This window comes from Molothrus aeneus, chromosome 9 (genome assembly GCF_037042795.1).
Source record: "Molothrus aeneus isolate 106 chromosome 9, BPBGC_Maene_1.0, whole genome shotgun sequence".
Classification (NCBI taxonomy): Eukaryota; Metazoa; Chordata; class Aves; order Passeriformes; family Icteridae; genus Molothrus; species Molothrus aeneus.
Window position 1 is genome coordinate 9268428 of NC_089654.1, and position 17415 is coordinate 9285842.

General features: G+C 41.7%; 1 protein-coding gene across 2 annotated transcripts in view; it reads left to right on the forward strand.

Annotated features, from left to right (window-relative positions):
* The window catches only part of PIK3R3 (phosphoinositide-3-kinase regulatory subunit 3), a 78863-nt gene that overhangs the window by 53517 nt on the left and 7931 nt on the right, over positions 1-17415 (forward strand). For both annotated transcript variants that reach the window (XM_066555212.1, XM_066555213.1), the window contains 8 exons: positions 8299-8410; positions 10718-10816; positions 12261-12441; positions 13278-13403; positions 14145-14287; positions 15374-15550; positions 16010-16084; positions 16398-16568. In XM_066555212.1, the coding sequence (XP_066411309.1) occupies positions 8299-8410; positions 10718-10816; positions 12261-12441; positions 13278-13403; positions 14145-14287; positions 15374-15550; positions 16010-16084; positions 16398-16568 (1084 nt within the window). The remainder of the gene's footprint in view (positions 1-8298; positions 8411-10717; positions 10817-12260; positions 12442-13277; positions 13404-14144; positions 14288-15373; positions 15551-16009; positions 16085-16397; positions 16569-17415) is intronic.

Here is a 17415-nt window from a genome sequence, read left to right on the forward strand (position 1 = left end):
TTGCTCTCTGTTAGTTTCTTCCTCTAATCCTTGAAAGGAGAATATTTGAGCCATTTTTTAAGGTTTTTACCTTCTGTAGCCTCATCCTAACTTTGTCTCTGGAGTCCCTAAAATCTGATGCTGCACACAATCATATTTTCTTTTGGAGGAATTCTTTCCTTCCTTGCATGCCTCCCCTTGAAAAACCCAAACAAAACCCCTGAAAGTACACCTGCTGCAATGGAGTTCAAGAAAAATTGCTGTAATGGGGGGAACTTGTTTCGCTGTTGACATGTGGGGCTTTTTGATTGTGAGCAGTAGGGCCTGTATTCAACACCTGTCCCAGGAAAATGTCCAAGAGATAAAATGGATGAGAAGTTCATTGACAATATTGAACTTGAGCCTGTAAGTTCTGTCTGTTACAACCTGAATTTGTACATTGCAATTGAATTTCCCAGGCTGTATTTCTGCCCTGTGTTCCAGTACTCCTGCTGCTCTGCCCTGTGCAGTTGTCCTGGGGACATTGTCAGAATCTACATCATTGTCCCTCAAGGAACTGCTCCCAAGTGTCCAATTAGAAGTCTGTGGTGGTTTTGGCTTCATTGCCCTGATTCATCTCCTGTCTCCAAGAGTGCCTCTTGAAGGTTACAAGGCAGCTTGAATCAATGAGATGAGTGTTGAAGATCCTTTCTGTTTTGAAGGGTATAGTACAGTCTCACTGATAAGTTTTGGGGCAGTGAGAGAAGTCAAGCTGCTGATCTGAAATGTATTTCATTAAAATACTTTGAAAATCACCATGTACTGAATAAGAGGATCAAATCTGAGCATGAGCAATGGCCAGGCTTGACTCTTCCATGTCTGCTCTGAACCTCCCCTTCTGCTGCAGGCACTGTGTGGGATCCCCGCTGTGGATTGGGACTTCTGCCTCAGTGGAGCTTCCTTCAAAATCAAGCTTCTTAAAAAAGATGACTCATGACAAAGTGTACAACAGATTCCCTCTGAATACTTTTTTACCTTCAAATTTCTTCTGGAGTCTTGATTTAGAAATGCACCTTTTGATCTTGATTTAGATGGCTCACTCTTAGCAATTTAGGTGGTGTTGAAATATTTGTGCTTTGGTAACTAGAAAATGGTTTGACATAGCACAAGGACAGGTACTGTGTGAGGAACAATTTTACATACTGCTCTGAAAGATTGGAGCTAGTGGTAAGCTGAAATAAAATGCTGCTTAGAGCAGCAAGAATCATATGCATTTGCAGCTGTATTATTATTTTTAAATAGCCTCTTGTGCAGCCAACTTCTCAGTAGCACCAGTTATTTCTGTGAACTGGATCCCCTGTGAGGTTTGTACCTGACATCTGGATGGATGATTAGTCTTTGAAATACCTGGGGGAAACAGCCCTGAGCTGTTTTCATTTAAATTATTTATTATTTAAAATCAGTTATTATTTTAAAGATCTTTTTCTTTTTGCTTTGGTATGTCTCCAAGCCATAGCTGTCACTGCTGGGGCCTGACTTCATTCTCTGTCTGATACAATGAGAAGCCAGTTCTTCATTCTCAATTACTGTAGTTCTTTGCTTATGCTGAATTTTGTGTTTTCCTTGCTCTTGTCAAAAAATCTGTTCCCGCATATTGACCAAACAATACTTTTAATAGTGTTCTGAAGACTCTGCCTGTGGAGGAGTAGAAAACATGCTGTGGTGTTTCTTCTGTGAAGGCAGATGAGGAGCTGCTTCACTTAGAAAGCAAGAAGAGAAGCTCCTTGCTCCTTGCACTTAACACTTACTTTTGCTGTATAGCCTTCTGGACCTGACATTTGATACTGTAATGTACAATATTCTTGTTGAATATCTGAAATTTTCATGGCAATAAAATGTCTGTCATGGACTTTCATCCAGAGTTGGCAAAAGCCTGGGCCTGCTGTTTATATAATAAAATTATTCCTTCCTTGTGTGAGCCAGGCATGTGACACTGGGTAGTGATAATCTTTGAGTGATGAAACACGACAAAAGTCCTAAAACCTCTCCAGTTCATTAAGAGTGTGCTAATTATGCCTGGTAGGTGAAAGAGGACTTATCCTTTTTACCCTCCTCATGTTAATTTTGGGACAGTCACCTCAACCCTGTTGATCATGGAACCTCTGACATTGCTGTAGCTTTGCAGCAGTTACACCGGGCTTTGTGTTGGAAGGAAAACAATTTTTCTTTGGGCAATGAAAATAATTGGGAAGCTGAGGGATTTTTGGCTTTGCACCTTCATGCAAAGGCTGGAATGAAGGGGAGAAGCTGTGTTTTGGTACAGAAGTCAAAGATCCCCATGTCCTTCATCTGACTATGAACATCTTCCATTTCTTATGTCTCAGCCCGCGAAGTAACAGGCCTTGCAAAGTAGTGAGAGATGCTTTTGAAATGCCCAAGGGAATGCTGAATTTGATCCAGCCTCTTCACAGACTGTTGTTGTCCCCTGTTCTGCAGGTGCCCCAGAGCAGATAATATTTTAACCTGTGCAGTAGCTATGGATGCTCATGAGGAACAGAGTGCAGCAGAAGCCTGTTGGGTTGTGGGAGGTGAAACAGTGATTGGGAGGTGTGGGAGAGGGCTGGATAGCTGGGGAGTTTTCAAACAAAACAGATCTTTATCAAAAAAGCCAATTAATAAAAACAGAAATATTTCTTAAAGGTGTTGTTTTTTATGAAAGTTCATAGAAACATAAGCAAAGCTAAAATGGGAATGTTTTCATTGGAAGCCTGCCTGGCCTTCTGCCAACTTGTCTGCTGTTTTCTGTAATGAGATATTGAAAGACTTCAATTCTTTGAATATGTCTTACTCCTTGGCATCTGGCCTATTTTGGGGAGGAGAGTGAAAATGTGAGCATGCCTGAGGTTCTGTAGCCAGCAATAATTCCATCAAGGAGCTTCCTTCCCCATTCCCAGAGCAGTTCTCCGTGCACATTAGCTGCCCTTTGAGGAAGGGCAGCTCCGAAGGGCGTTGGTGCTCAACGCTCTGCAAAGGGCTCTGGCAGGAGAGCTGAGATGTGGAGCTGCCAGGATCATTTACCTGCCAGTGGTGGGAGTCAGCTGCTGTCAGCAGGTGTGCACCACCCTCCTCTTTGTCAGCTGGAAAGCCTCTGCACAAGCCTGTGCTTTTTTCACAGGTATCTTTGAGGGGTTTTCATGCAGCAGGGACAAGTACGGGACTCCTGAGGGAGGGAAAGATTTTGAGGCTTTGCCTGAACTCTGTTAGAGAAATTGAGAAGAGTGCTTGAGAAATTGAGTAAGACGGCAGAGAGCAGTTAAAGATTGGGGTGAATTTTTCTTTTCAACAAAGCTAGCCTACATTTTCATTCCAAGTCTTCATCTATATCTCCAAAGGGAAAACCCTTCTCTCCTCAAGGACTATGTCATTAAAAATGTTAGCTGGCCTAACCACAGATTACTTGCATGTTTCCATAGCAATGACACTTTGTAGAGCTTTATATTGCAGTTTGCAGGGTATCTACTGTACATCAGCCTTTTTGAAGCTGAGTAACTGTCTTGGAAATCCTCTGATCTCTTTTCTGCTTGTCACAGTGTAGAGAGAGAGTAGATTGAGAGCATCAGAAAGAAGGCTAGTAAACATGCCCATGAAAGTGCTGAGGGACTTAAAATTGACTTTATCAGAGTACTTGGTAGTTGTGATTATTTGTAACAGTAAGGTAGATGTAATGCTGCATTTAAACCTGCAGTGCTCTTAAGTATGTAGTTTGAAGCTCTTGGAAAATACTGGAAGAAATAAGTTGTGGAGCCATTCTTAGATTAAGTGGCATCTGCCTTAAAAGTGAAAATTAGAGTTTAATTAACTGGCAGGTTAATTTTGTATGCAAATAGTGCAGCCAGAGAAGAAACAGCCTGCTTGACTGGGTACTGCACAGGATATAGCACTTGGATAACCTAGGCATTCTTCCTGTTTTCCTCCTGAATCAGTGCCACTGAAAACCCTCACACACAGGGCTTGGTGGCTCTTAGATCATGTAAACTTGTAAAATTTTTTATTCAAAACCTGACTGGGGAATGTGTGTATCTCATTGAAGTCACGGCCTACTCCACTGCAGTTAAATTGAGGACCAATATAGCCCAGGATTTTTTACGAGAGACTTTAAAAGAAACACAGCAGCGTTGGACTGCAGACACTTGCCAGCTTTCCTGTCCGCCTGGGTGTTGGAGGCGCTTTGAATTTCAGAGAGTCAGCTCAGTTAAAGTCACAAGTCACCTTTTCAAAAAACAATTCTGCACAGTCAAGAAAGCATCCCAGAACTACCTTTGGCAGAGCCCAGTCCATGGGCTTGTCTCTCCAGGGCCCTGCACAGTGGCTGTACCTGCTGGAAATGGCACAGCAGCCTTCAGGGCCTGACGTCAGCAACATCCGATCCCATGCCCGGCACGCATTGGCTGCCATCCCTCTGCTCCATCACCAGCTCATTTTTATTTCACCCTTCTAAGTGACACTAAGCTAGGGTTGGGATTTAGCTCAAGCTGGTCTGCCTGGGAAAGCTAGAAAGAAGGAACTACAGTTGCTGAAGAAATTAAAACCAGACATGCCCGTGAATGCATGAGGGAGAGCCAGTCTGCTCTCATTGCCAGGCGGTCACTGAGGGCTGAACCTGATCTTTGGAATGTTCTCATGTGGGAGTGAAGGGTACAACTGAGCTGTCACCTTTTGGTGTTTCGAAAGAGCTGTGCTCTAAAGCTGTCCTAGAGACATGCTAGGGGCAGGATGCTTGGGTATCTGGTGCAAAGAGAAGGTTCTTTATTAGAACAGATAGATCTGTTGTGCTGTTAATCACTTGTGATCAGTGTTTCTCTCCCAGGAAAAAGGAGGCAAGAAACCATCAGGATCATTCACTTTAATCAGAGCTGGTTTTGAGATAAAGTAAAATTGTGCCTGTGGCTAGATCAGAATTGGATTCAGTGACACGGAAAAAAACACGGCTGCTCTTGAAAGCATTTCTGTTGACTTCAAGACAGTCTTATCTTACTTTATTCTAGGATTTTAGATCTCTAATATTCATTGAGTAAGGTATATAAAACTGAATTCTTTTGAATTTAAAATCAAAATCTGTAGACTCTTTGAGGCTCTCTGTAGCTTCTCATAGAAACAGCACAGGATTTCCCCTAGCAGGGTTGTTAGTACCATCTAGGTACTAAGCAAAAACTCCTTTAAGATGCCTCTCTTAGCAATGCTGGTTGGCCAGCATTATGAGAGCAGCAGTGTGGTGGATGCTGCTCTGTTGCAGTAGACTTGCCATGCCATTACAAAATATTCCCCTTTGTCATCACAGGGCTGGGCTCTGAGGCTTTTAAATTACCTTTGTGAGTGTTCTCCATTGGTACAGACTAAAGTCTATGAGAGGGTAGCCAAGAAATGCTGAAATGGATGGGCATGTTGGCCTATGGGGCAAAGCAAGAGCAAGGGCCTGGTTCTGCATCCAGTACAGGGGGAAATCTATTGTGACTCAAAGAGCTCAAAGCATTGAAAGTAAAGAATTAGATACATAGCTCTTTGGAAACAGGATCCACCCTTGCAAATAGTTTTGTATTTTTGAAATGTGCAAGCTATTAAAAAGCATTTTTCAAAAGTCTATTGTGTAAAGGACTGACTTCCATGAGTCAGGTTTTACAGGAACTGGTCCAAGCCTTATTCTTTTCCCTGAAAGAATTTCCTTCCAGTTTTCTCATGAAGAATGAAGTTCTGTAGGCAACGTCCTGATAGTGAGAACTGATATCTGCCTATAAAGGGAAAGGAGAAACTCCCACCTGTAGTAGGGACACTTGGTGTAATGTCTAGTGCTCTGAGTCCAAACTCTCATTCCTTACCTTTCTGGTCTTTGTTAGTTTGCTTTTCTGCACCCAGTGCTTTGGAGTGAGCCCTAACAAAGCTGCCAAATAATCCCACAGTGCATAAAGGAGCAAGACTTAATCTTACAAGGAGGGCTAGAGAAGTATTTAAGTGTTCTAGAGAACACTTGAAAGCCCTTTCTGGAAAGCCCCTACTACCAGTGTAAAACAGGCACTGTAAAATACCTTGAAGTTGTCGATATGTCCAGGCCTTAATTTGAAGGTCCCTTTGAAATAATTGCAGGTGCTGGTGCAGTTTTCTAAGAACTCTCTGCACGCTTGTGTGATTTTTATGTAAAACCTAATATGCTTTTTGATGACTCAGAGCCTACAAAAGATTCTGGAGTGAATCTACAGGTTTTCTGACCTCAGATTTACTGTGACACTGATGAGACTCAGAGCTGCTGTAGCTGTCCTGTCCCAGATGTGATGTTGGGAGCAGGGAGGACCTGATGACATTTCTTAATTCAGGAACTTTGAAAGGGGGAGATGGATCAGCACAATCAATGCAATTGATTCCACAGGCTTAGCCTGGATATGTGTTCCTTTGACCCTGGATGGGGCTGGGAGCTTCCAGCAAAGTAGTGTTGGAGCCATGTCTTACTCTCAATAGTGCTTTGTGCAAATACTTGTGCGCTACACAAACAACTGTAGTAGTTAAGCTAGGAATAACTGAAACTTCCTAACCAGGAAGCTGCTTCACTGAATCTGGAGGTTTTCACCTTCCTTTTACAACAAGACCTGTTATTGCCTCACTAGATGTGTGCACACCTGAAAGTTCCCAGCTCACCCCATAAAAAGAACCTGTATGCTAGGGTTTAATGCTCGGTCCCGCAGAATGAATGCTGCTATCTGAATCAGGTGTTTGGTCAGCAACCCCAGGGTGCAAACGTCTGGGTCAAGGTTCAGATTTAGTTTAGATTGGCTCAATTAAAGCATCTACTGGTTTGTCAGAGAACAGTGAAGTTACTGTGTTGGATATTCAGCATGAAATGGTATTTGGAGCTGCAGTTGGAAGTCTGTTTTCTCTTCTTTCATGTGGGAGGTGTGGCTCGGAGGTGAGCAGCTGCATGGTGCCAAGTAGCACACCTCTCAGTGCTGAGCCATCCGTGCTCAAGCTGGAGATCAAAATCTTCTTTCTGCTGCCTTTATTTGTGTTCCTGTGTGTACCTGGGGATTGTGCATCTGAAAGATGGCTGTTGTCACTGTGTCACTGCTCGCTGGTGCTTGTGTAATCTGATGGCGAGGGCACAGGGCTGCGAGCAGATGTTCAGGGTCTGACTTAGAAACCTGCTAGCAGCAAATCAATGTGTGGAGCTGCTTTCTTGCTCTGAATGAGAATGTGACCTGTCCCTCTGTAAAACACTCTCTTGAAATGCCTTAAAAAATGCTCTTTTTCGGTAGCAATGTTCCTGATGAAGCGTCCAGTCTTTGCAAAACAGGGGAGAGCATTCAGGACACCTTTCCAAAAGAAAATGTATAATACATTTCTGCTCACAGACCAGTCTCTCCCAGTACATGAACGTGCCTGTGGCTGCTGAATTAACTGATTCAGGGCTTAAAGTCAGGTTCATGATAAAGTTCTTCGAGCAACAACTGGCCAAACAGAAACAGCTTTGGTATCTTGTATGCCCTTATATTGTGTAACCTATTTTGAGAATGGAAGTAAAAGCCTGTTTGCCATGGATTTGGGATAGGGGAATTCTGGGCAGGCGTGCACCAGTTCTGCCTGTCTGTTGGGCATCTGTAGCATCCCCTTTCCTGTGGTAAACACTTCAGCTTGCACTTCAGCAAAGCAATGCAGGCACTCTAACAGTCACCTATCGTCCCCTGTCCCCTTCCCTTATCACCTCCTGTCCTGTAGTACTCAAAGAGTCACAGTCTTTGTTCCAAACAGAAACCTAAATGACAAACCCAAGGTAAAACATGAACCTTGGGTGTGTGACAGATACAGCCCTGCCCAGCCACCACTGCTCTCTAGCAGTGTTTTTCCCTCTGAAGAGTTCACCTGTTTGCTCTTGTGGGCTGGCTTCAGGGCTGCTGATGCCTGAGTAAATGGAGTTTTTCCATAGTGGTGCCCAGTGCTCTCCAGGCTGTGGCTTTCAAACACAATACACCTTTGTCATTTGTGTGGAGCTTTAGGCGGCACCTGCCCTTGTAGTCGTGCCTGCACCAGTCTTCTTTTAACAAAAACTCACATTTCCTCATACTCCTTACTTTTCCCCTCCCTCAAGCATTTGATACTAAAAAATCTCAGATCACACTGGAACAGTTGACTTCAGACTTCCTTTAAGATTACAAGTTCCATTTGGTTTGAGAGAGATTGAAAGCTGAGTTCAAGATGCACATTTTCTCTTGTTTTATTTTTTTTTCTGTAGTATTTAATTAACAGTTTAGTGATTATTTTCTCCTGTTTACCTTCTGTTAATCTGTTTTTCTTTTTCAGCTCTTCCTCCAAAGCCCCCCAAACCAATGACTCCAGTCAATACAAATGGAATAAAGGACAATTCCAGTTTCTCTCTGCAGGAAGCAGAGTGGTACTGGGGGGACATCTCAAGGTAAGCAATATTGCTAGAATATATTAATTAAAAAGGTATTAATATATATTGTTAAAAGTAGGATAAGCCTGCTAGACTTCAAGACAAAAAGAGCATATCTATTTTAGGCAGCATTTTACTGGAAGGGAATGCTTTAGGACCATGCTTGACAAAGCACCTAAATGAAAGTATTCAGCTAGATTCAGGATATTTAAGTTGTTGCTCTTCTGGTGCAGATATTGGCGGTCTTGGTGACAGTAATTTTTGAGTTTCTAAATTTGCCCACATATACAGTCTTTAAAAAGAAGATAAATGCTTCTGAATCTGATATTTAATAAAGAGTTATAAGCATGCAATCCTGGAATGCATGCAGTTCAACATAATTTCAGTATAAAAATAATATTTCAGGATAAAAGGAGTTGCACTCTTATTTTTGGTTTCTTGAACGTTTGTTTAAAATTTCAGCTGTATTAATTTCTATTACATAGTGATATGAAAAATAGCTCTTACAAATGCTAACCATCATCCAGCTATACTGAGCAGATGATAGAGACACAAACCAAACCATATAAGTTTTGCCTCTTAAGAAAAACCTTCTTTATGCACTTGAGAAAATAGATTGCTTGGGCTAGGTTCAGAAAATGAAAGACCTGTTTTTATATACTTAATTGCATAAAAGAACTGAAATGTTCAGTCATCTCTTACCCTCTTAAGGCACTTCTGAAGAGTCTAGAATTTGGAGCTGTAAGAGGACAGGCGAGTGTGCTGGGAGTGTGATCAGGAATTGCTCAAACTTGTGCACATAGTACTTTGAAGCACTTAGGCAGATAGAGGCATGAAGAGTGTGTTTGCCACATGAGCTCACTGGCGTTCTGAGAAGGGAGATAAAGTTTTCATATCTTTATTGTACCACCCTTATCTTTTTATAAAGCCAACCCTTGTAGATCTTGCTTTTGAAGAGCCTTGGCAGAGATATTTTTCTGTTAATTTTAAGCTGAAGCAGAGTGGCAAAACCTGATCACAAAACCCACTAAGCACAGTTTGTTTAAAACTGCTCAATATTGGTATCAGTTTATTGACTGTGGATTTGTCCCTCAATTACCAGTGCCCACGATGGCAGGAGCTAATGCACTGCAAATCGCATTGGAGTGGCTTTATTAGATTTAAACTTGATACACGCTTATGTAAAGATGGAATTGTTTATGACCCTGGTTTGGCAGCCAGCAGGTACAGGCTGCATCAGGCTAGCAGGGCAGGAGCAATGTTCTTCAGTCAAGAACTTGTGCTGAAAATTCTGTCATGAGCTCCAGGGTGCAGCTTGCAGGCCCAAACCTGCAGGTCATTATCTGTCCATTCAAAAAGAAGTTAACTGGGTCCAATCTGTAAAATGGTCTGAGAGGAGTAAATGGATATGAGCATGTGATACTCAGTAGGAGTCAGTTTTACTAACAAAATAGTTTTCAGGTAGCTAAATCAAAGCTAAGGCTATTCTTTTGTTATTCTTTTGAATACTTTTGTTCCTTAGTATTTGAACAAAAAAACCTGCTGTTGATTTTTCTTTGTAAGATTCAGCTAGGCTTCCTACAGCACCTAAAGAATATTGAGGATACTTGAGAAACTTTAGTTTCCAAATTATTGTATTAAAAAGTGCTTAGGGCTTCCAAAACCTTTGAAGGAGCTGTTATAAAGTGAGATACATAATCTGGGTGAAATGCTCATAAGCAAGATGCATATCTCTTCAGCTGAAATAATTTTCTTAATGCCTACAGGTACTCACTTTCACTAAAAGATTTCTTAGTTTAGCTTAAAGCTCTGGACTGAGTATCCTTCTGCCTCAGTTGTAAATAAGGAAAAGTTGCACTGCGAGTAGCAAGGTTGTAGTGGTTTAAAAGGGCTGTAAATAAGATCAGAGTTAAGCCAATAATGAGCCTCTTGAGACTAAAACTGTGCTAAACTCTAGGCACCTTTGAGCTGTGATTCTAGAGACCATGTCTTAGGAGGTCAAGACTGGCTTCTCAAAGGGCACCTGTTCCAGTGTGGACTTTAAAACCTGAACAGATTAAAGGGAAAGGTTGTGAACTGAGTCACAGCTGCCACTGTTGTTTAAACAGAGACTCCTTCCTAAGTGGCAGTTGACTGCAGCTACTTTTCTTTAGTACAGCTACACAAGCTCAGACTTGCTTTAGGTGGCCTAAAAAACTGGAGAGCCTGAGCATGACAGAGATCAAACTCTGCAGACATTGGTGTTGCTGGGTCAGATGTTTCACCTGTGGCAAATGTGGTCATGTCCTTAGCACTTCTAATTTTGCCTCCCTTTCCATTCTCCAGGGAAGAAGTCAATGACAAATTACGAGACATGCCAGATGGAACATTCCTGGTGCGCGACGCATCGACCAAGATGCAGGGAGACTACACTCTGACACTGAGGTGAGCACTGAGCACTTGTGGTCCCCTCAGCAAAGCCCTGAGGAGCTGCTGCCATTCTAGTGACAGCCCCGGCTGTGTAAAGCTCATGTGGCTCAAGCTGCGAGATGTTCCCAGTTCTGCACATCACAGAACAAGCAAATGAAGAGCCAGGTCTGACAGTCAGTTCTGCTCTGTGCACTGAGTCCTGTGCCTCACTAAGTACTACCCTGAGGATCTCTGTGTGGATGAGATGGGACTCAGGGAGGAGAGCTGCTCAGGAGTGCTTCATGGCTTCAGAACTGCTAAGATAAAAAAGGTGTTTGTAAACCAGGCCTTTGATTAATGGGAGAGTGTTGAATATCTCATCAGCATGCAGCTCTGGAGAACTGAACACAATGTCTTGGTAAAAAGAGTATTTTGTGCTTTCTGATCCAAAGTTTAGGGAATATTGATTTGGAGCCATGTTCTTTTCTTCATGTCTGCACGTGGCAGGTTTCCCAGAGCTGCCCCAGCCCTGTCTGCTGCAGTTAGGCAGAAACCTCATGTGACTGCCACTGGTGCCTTGCCCAGCCTGCCCAGCCACTTGCCTCTGACAGGCTCCCAAGGTTTATTGTTAGGGACAGGTAGGTGAGGCACAGAAGCCACAGCCTTTGTAGCACACCCTTGGGAGTTACTGTGATACGCAGGTACTTGATCCTGCCTTGAAATTCCATTGCCTTAGTGGTTGGTTTGATCCCAAGGGTGTAGTTAAAATTCTGCTTTAACTTCTGCCTCCAAGTTCACAGGCTATGTGCCAAGGTTTGGCATGATTTGGTTATTTTACTGAATTCTACTGAATTTTTGTCTTTAGGAGGCAAAATTGTAAGTACGGGAGAAGGACAGAACAGTGTCTAAACAGTCTGTTGTTGGAAAAAAAAGGAAAAAAGATCAGAACTATATTTGGGGAAACCACTAGACTATATAAATCTGGGTAACGACATGTACAACCATCTTGTAATTCTCAAAGGATATTGTAAATTCATGTATCCTGTATTAGCACACATAACTCAAAAAGATTCATTAGTAATTGTATAAATCTGTATTCTGTTGTATACTATTAGTGACCCTGAATTGCAGGAAATTATGGGTTTGGGTTTTCTTACAGCTCCTTTATTCAGCCTTCAAAATTCTCCTTTTCCCTTGCAAAACTTCTGGCAAAGCTAGGACTTAAATACCATAAGCTGGCTCCAGAATGAACACATAGGAAGAGATTTACTTTGGGCTTTGTTCCTGTTCAAATAATCTGATGATAATTCTGTGTGTATTGACTCTTAAACTACTTAATACTACTGCTGTGTAAAGAATCACCGTGAAGGTGTGCAGTGTGGGGGCCACTTGCCCAGGAATTTCACTGGTGTCATCAGCCTTAGTGCTGATCAGGGATGGGAGGGACACAGCAAAACCTCTGAATGACTGTACTTTACAGGAAGGGTGGCAACAACAAACTGATAAAGATCTACCATCGGGATGGAAAATACGGCTTTTCTGATCCGCTGACATTTAATTCCGTGGTGGAGCTCATTAACCACTACCGCAATGAGTCCCTTGCTCAGTACAACCCCAAGCTCGACGTGAAGTTGATGTATCCTGTGTCCAGGTACCAGCAGGTAAGAGCTTCAGCAGACCCCAATGGCTTTTAGTGCAGACCAGAAAAAAATTGCAGATGTGTATAATTTTTTTATTGGTGGTTTATTTTTGTGTGTGTTTTTATTTGTTTTGGTTGGTTGGTTTTTTTGAAAACAGGACTTTTTTTTTTCCCCAAAACTTTCATATTTGGCCTCACTTGCATCTTCCAAATTGTCCAACCATTTAAGCTGCTACATTTTATCAGGTTTCCAGTCTCCCTCTGAGCCCAACAGAGAATTTAAACCCTGACAGGCAGCAGAGTTGAACCTCTGAGAAACTTTTTAATTTCTCCATGGACCCTGGTGAACCCCCTGAGCGCTGTTGTCGCCAGTGCAACCCATATGAGCTGTGCAGCTATTCACTCTGTGCATAGCCATCTAAATTCTTCAAGAATATTTTTTAAACTTTTATTCTGTAGCCCAAAACACGTTTTTGCATTGAGGAAAAAGAACTGCAGAGCTTTTTAGAAGAGGAAAAAAACCCCCAAACTCTGTTCTTTAACTGAAGTTTCTAAGCAATTTGCTTCCTTCTTTCTTGAACTGGGGATAGCAATCCTGAAAATAAGGTGTGGTGTGTTTTTGGAAGTTTAGGATTTTGGCACGGCCCTTGGTGTCCCATAGTTCCAGTTCCTTGTGTCTGTAAACTGTGGAACACGTTTCACAAAGGAAGGCAGATTTAGACACAGTGCTCTCTAGAAACTGGATTATAAAACATGACGCTAATGTCTGTAAAATGCAAATATGCATAAGTGAACAAATGAATACTCTTAAGGAAAAGCTGCTTTGCTTGAAGACTTAACAGCTCTTTGTATGTGCAGGATCAGTTGGTGAAAGAAGATAATATAGATGCAGTAGGTAAAAAGCTTCAAGAATACCATGCTCAGTATCAGGAAAAGAGCAAAGAGTATGACAAATTGTATGAAGAATATACCAGAACATCCCAGGTTGGTACTGCTTTGGCTCTTTGTAGAGTGTGTTCATTGTTGTTTAAAAAGCAAAGAATTTTTTCTATATCCTGTTAAGGCTAATAAAGGCAATATTAGAAAAAAATCTTAGTAAATTGTGGAATACAGCAAGGAAGTTTCATATTTGATGGAAACAGTGAATGTTGCTTGTTGCTGATAGTCCTAGAGGTATGGTGTGGGGCAAAGAGGAGCTGAACTTTTTAGTATAAAGGAAAAGCTGTGGAGAAGGCCAACACTTAGAAGCTTTATACTGCTGAGTGTTTCCAGCTGCCACATGCTGCAGTGAGAGTTGTAGCGGGATTTGTCCAGGTTTTTTGTGAAATCATGTGCAAGTCAGTTACCAGATATTATGCATTAAGGAAGTGTGAATACAGTATTTGGACTGCTTCTTGAAAAATAAGATAGTTCATGTATGGGGAGGAGGTTTGCTGGCAGTCTTCCTGCAAACTAAGATGGAAAATATGACTAAAATGTTTGATGGGTTTGCAGCCTAATAGAGAGCATCATGTAGGGGAGGAGGGTAGACTTACAGGGAGTAAGTCTGCCTGGTTTTTTCCTGACCCTACTCAGACATTTGACTGAATTTAAAGCTGATTAATCCTATTTTAACTAAGTGGGGGGAAAAAGTATCATCTTCTCAGTCAGTTTAGGGAACGTAATTGAGTCTTGCATTGTCATCTGTATTATGAACAAATGATGAAGGACTCTTTCCTCACACAGGAAATTCAGATGAAGAGAACTGCAATCGAAGCATTTAATGAAACAATTAAGATATTTGAGGAGCAGTGCCACTCACAAGAGCGATACAGCAAAGAATACATCGAGCGATTCCGCAGGGAGGGCAACGACAAAGAAATTGAGCGGTGAGCTCTCAGGTTCTGTTTGCTTACCTGGAAACAGTGGTGTCCACACTGACACTGCCATTACAGCATCATATAAATCATATAAGCCACTTTGTAAGCTCAGTGTTTCTGAGACCTTCCCTCAAGGTATCTCAGCCTTCAGTAAAGCTCTCTTCTCTCAAAGAATTGCAGAGCTGGGAAATCTCTGGATTATCCTCTCTTAACTTCAGTAAATCAAGATACTGGGATGAGGACCAGGAAAGAACAGGAAATATGATTTAATTTGTTTATCCCATTTCTATTTGGATTTGCTCAGAATATAATTCAGAGAACTCTGTACTTGCAAACTGTGAAATGTACATAAATCTGGTAAATCTCATTGTCCGTAGTTGGTTTTAGTTGCTTTCAGAGAAGATCACTGTTTAGTAGCTGTCATCTAACAAATTCAGTGAGTGCATTGTTTGAAACTGCCCTTCCAAGAGGGTATTAGCAGAAAAAGGTGTATCTGGGCCTTTGAAGAAAAGGCGAGGTATAATGCCTCACTTGACATAGTGCTTTATGAACCACATTAATGAGGTTTTTGGACCAGGAACAGTTACCTGTAACAATCTCACTATGCACTTGAGGTGCTTCGTTCTGAGTAAAGACAATTAAGAAGCAAAAGATGTAATTTTCCTGAGTCACACAAAATCTGCTAACTAATCTTGAATGAAGAGACAGGCAGCATTATTTCCTTGTAGCTCTTGATAGTAATTGAAGTTTGCGTTTGAAATCTTGCTATTGCTGATGCCTGTAGTGGGCTTGCATAATTGATACAATAAAAACTGAATCTGACAGTGAGGGAGGAATCTGTTCTAGCTTAGCTTCCTGCAGAGAATTTCTTCCTGCATCTCTACCAGAAGGAAATATATTAAGGTAAACTGAAGGTTGCAAGCCCTCTGACAAGAGGTCTTTCCTGTCACTCATACAGTAATTTTCATGTAAGGATGAGGTGGTCAAAGGGAGGAGTTACTGTTATGGCAGTTCTGTGATACTCTTCTGTAAGCCCTACCAGTAGGTTCAGTCCTTCTGGGCTGGTTTAACCTCTTCTCTCATACTCATTTGCAGGATAATGATGAACTACGAAAAATTAAAATCACGCCTGGGTGAGATCCATGACAGTAAAATGCGCCTGGAACAAGACTTGAAGAAACAAGCTCTGGACAACAGGGAGACTGATAAGAAAATGAACAGCATCAAGCCTGACCTAATTCAGCTCCGCAAAATCAGAGATCAGTATCTTGTGTAAGTAAGCCTGACCCATACCTCAGAATAGTGTCTCTGATGAATCTGATTAATGGCTGTTTCCATCAGGATAATGAGAGTTTAATTTTCTTTTCATAACCAAAGTTCTGTTGATGTTAAGGTGCTACAGTCTGGCAGCGGATGTCTGAGAGCTGGTTGGCTTCTTCATGACTTCATTATTTAAAGAGCCAGCCACAACTAGGTGCACAATCTGCATCTCATGTAAATAAAGAATTTAGAAAAATTAGTTATAAACAAAACCTGTGGTTGCTAAAACAACAGATGGTAGTACTTTTTTTCTGTTATATTGCTTATACCCACATTTGATTTCACCAGAGTTATCCAGCTCCTAATGTCCCTGGGCTGGACACAGACTGTTTCTCCTGTGTCTGAGCTTCAGCTTGCTCACTAAGACCCATACATGTGCTCTAATGTATAAATGTTCTCTTCTTCTGGCAGATGGCTCAATCACAAGGGGGTGAGACAGAAGCGAATAAATGACTGGCTGGGGATCAAAAATGAAAATATTGATGAGTAAGTGTCACTATACATATGATTTCATTGAGAAGTGTTCCATTAGTAAGTGTTTTCTCTTGTGGGATTGGTAACAAAAACTACCAGTTTCTCAATAAAAGTCTGGAGTCATGTGATGTCATGTGAGGCAGCAACTCTGCTGAAACATGTAGGATTAAAATTAAGATCTAAGTGGAAGCCTTTAATATATGTTTGTTAGGAGCCCAACCTCCCAATTTGGGCAATTCTGGTATTTCTTTGTATGATTTCTGTGAAAATAACTCTGCTTATTAACTCCTTTACTGATCACTGGTTAACAAATGTATCCTCTCAGCACATACTTTGTGAATGAAGAAGATGAAAACCTGCCACATCACGATGAGAAAACTTGGTTTGTCGGGGATCTCAACCGTGTCCAAGCAGAAGACTTGCTCTGTGGGAAACCTGACGGGGCATTTTTAATTCGCGAGAGTAGCAAGAAAGGATGTTATGCTTGTTCTGTGGTGTAAGTCTGTTTTCCTTTTTGTTCCAACTACTCAATTCATAAATCTCTACCAAAGCTCTTTATTTTGGAGAACAAAAGCCAGGCCTAGCTTAGGCCTACCCATTGGAATGTGTTGCATGTTTGCAGGAAAACCGGCATGGTAAAAGCTTTGTTACAAAAATGTGCTTTGAATGTGCAATAGCTGTAGTCCTGCAGCCTCTCTGCACTTCCCACAGTAGTTGGTACAAAGGTCTGAAATATCCCAACTTGAAGCTCTGTAGTAAGGGCTAAGTTAGGGCCTAATTCTCCCATATTCTTCTGTGCTAAGGGACACATGGGAAGAACTAAAGCAGGTGTGACATCCTCCATTCTCATTTTCAGACATGCCCAACTCTAGATCTTTGTCTTGTGTGTGTAAGGTAATGGTGTTGCTTCAGAGGATTATTTGTGAGCAGTAGCTTTGATGACATTCACACAGCCTTGCATTGATTTCTTGTATTTCACTTCATTTTATGCTGGTGTAATGAAGGTCAGAAATACTCCAACTCCATTATCTAAAAATCCTTCAAGCTTGTCCTGGAGTCCAAAATGGCTTTCACTGATTTATTTCACATGAGGTTAATTGCTTCTGAGCACAAGTCTGAGAAATGAGTATATGAAGGTTTAGCACCTCAAGGTAACTGAAGACTGTAGTATCTGCTGTGTTCCATTACTGTTGATGTAATGAACATTCCACTGTTCATTACAGTCACTCAAATGTTGGATTCATCAGATGCTTTTGTTTGGTGGGGATCATGCTACAGGCTCAAAAAGGGGTGGCACAAAGTAACCTGTTCCTACATGTGACTGGGATTGTAACAGGCTCCAA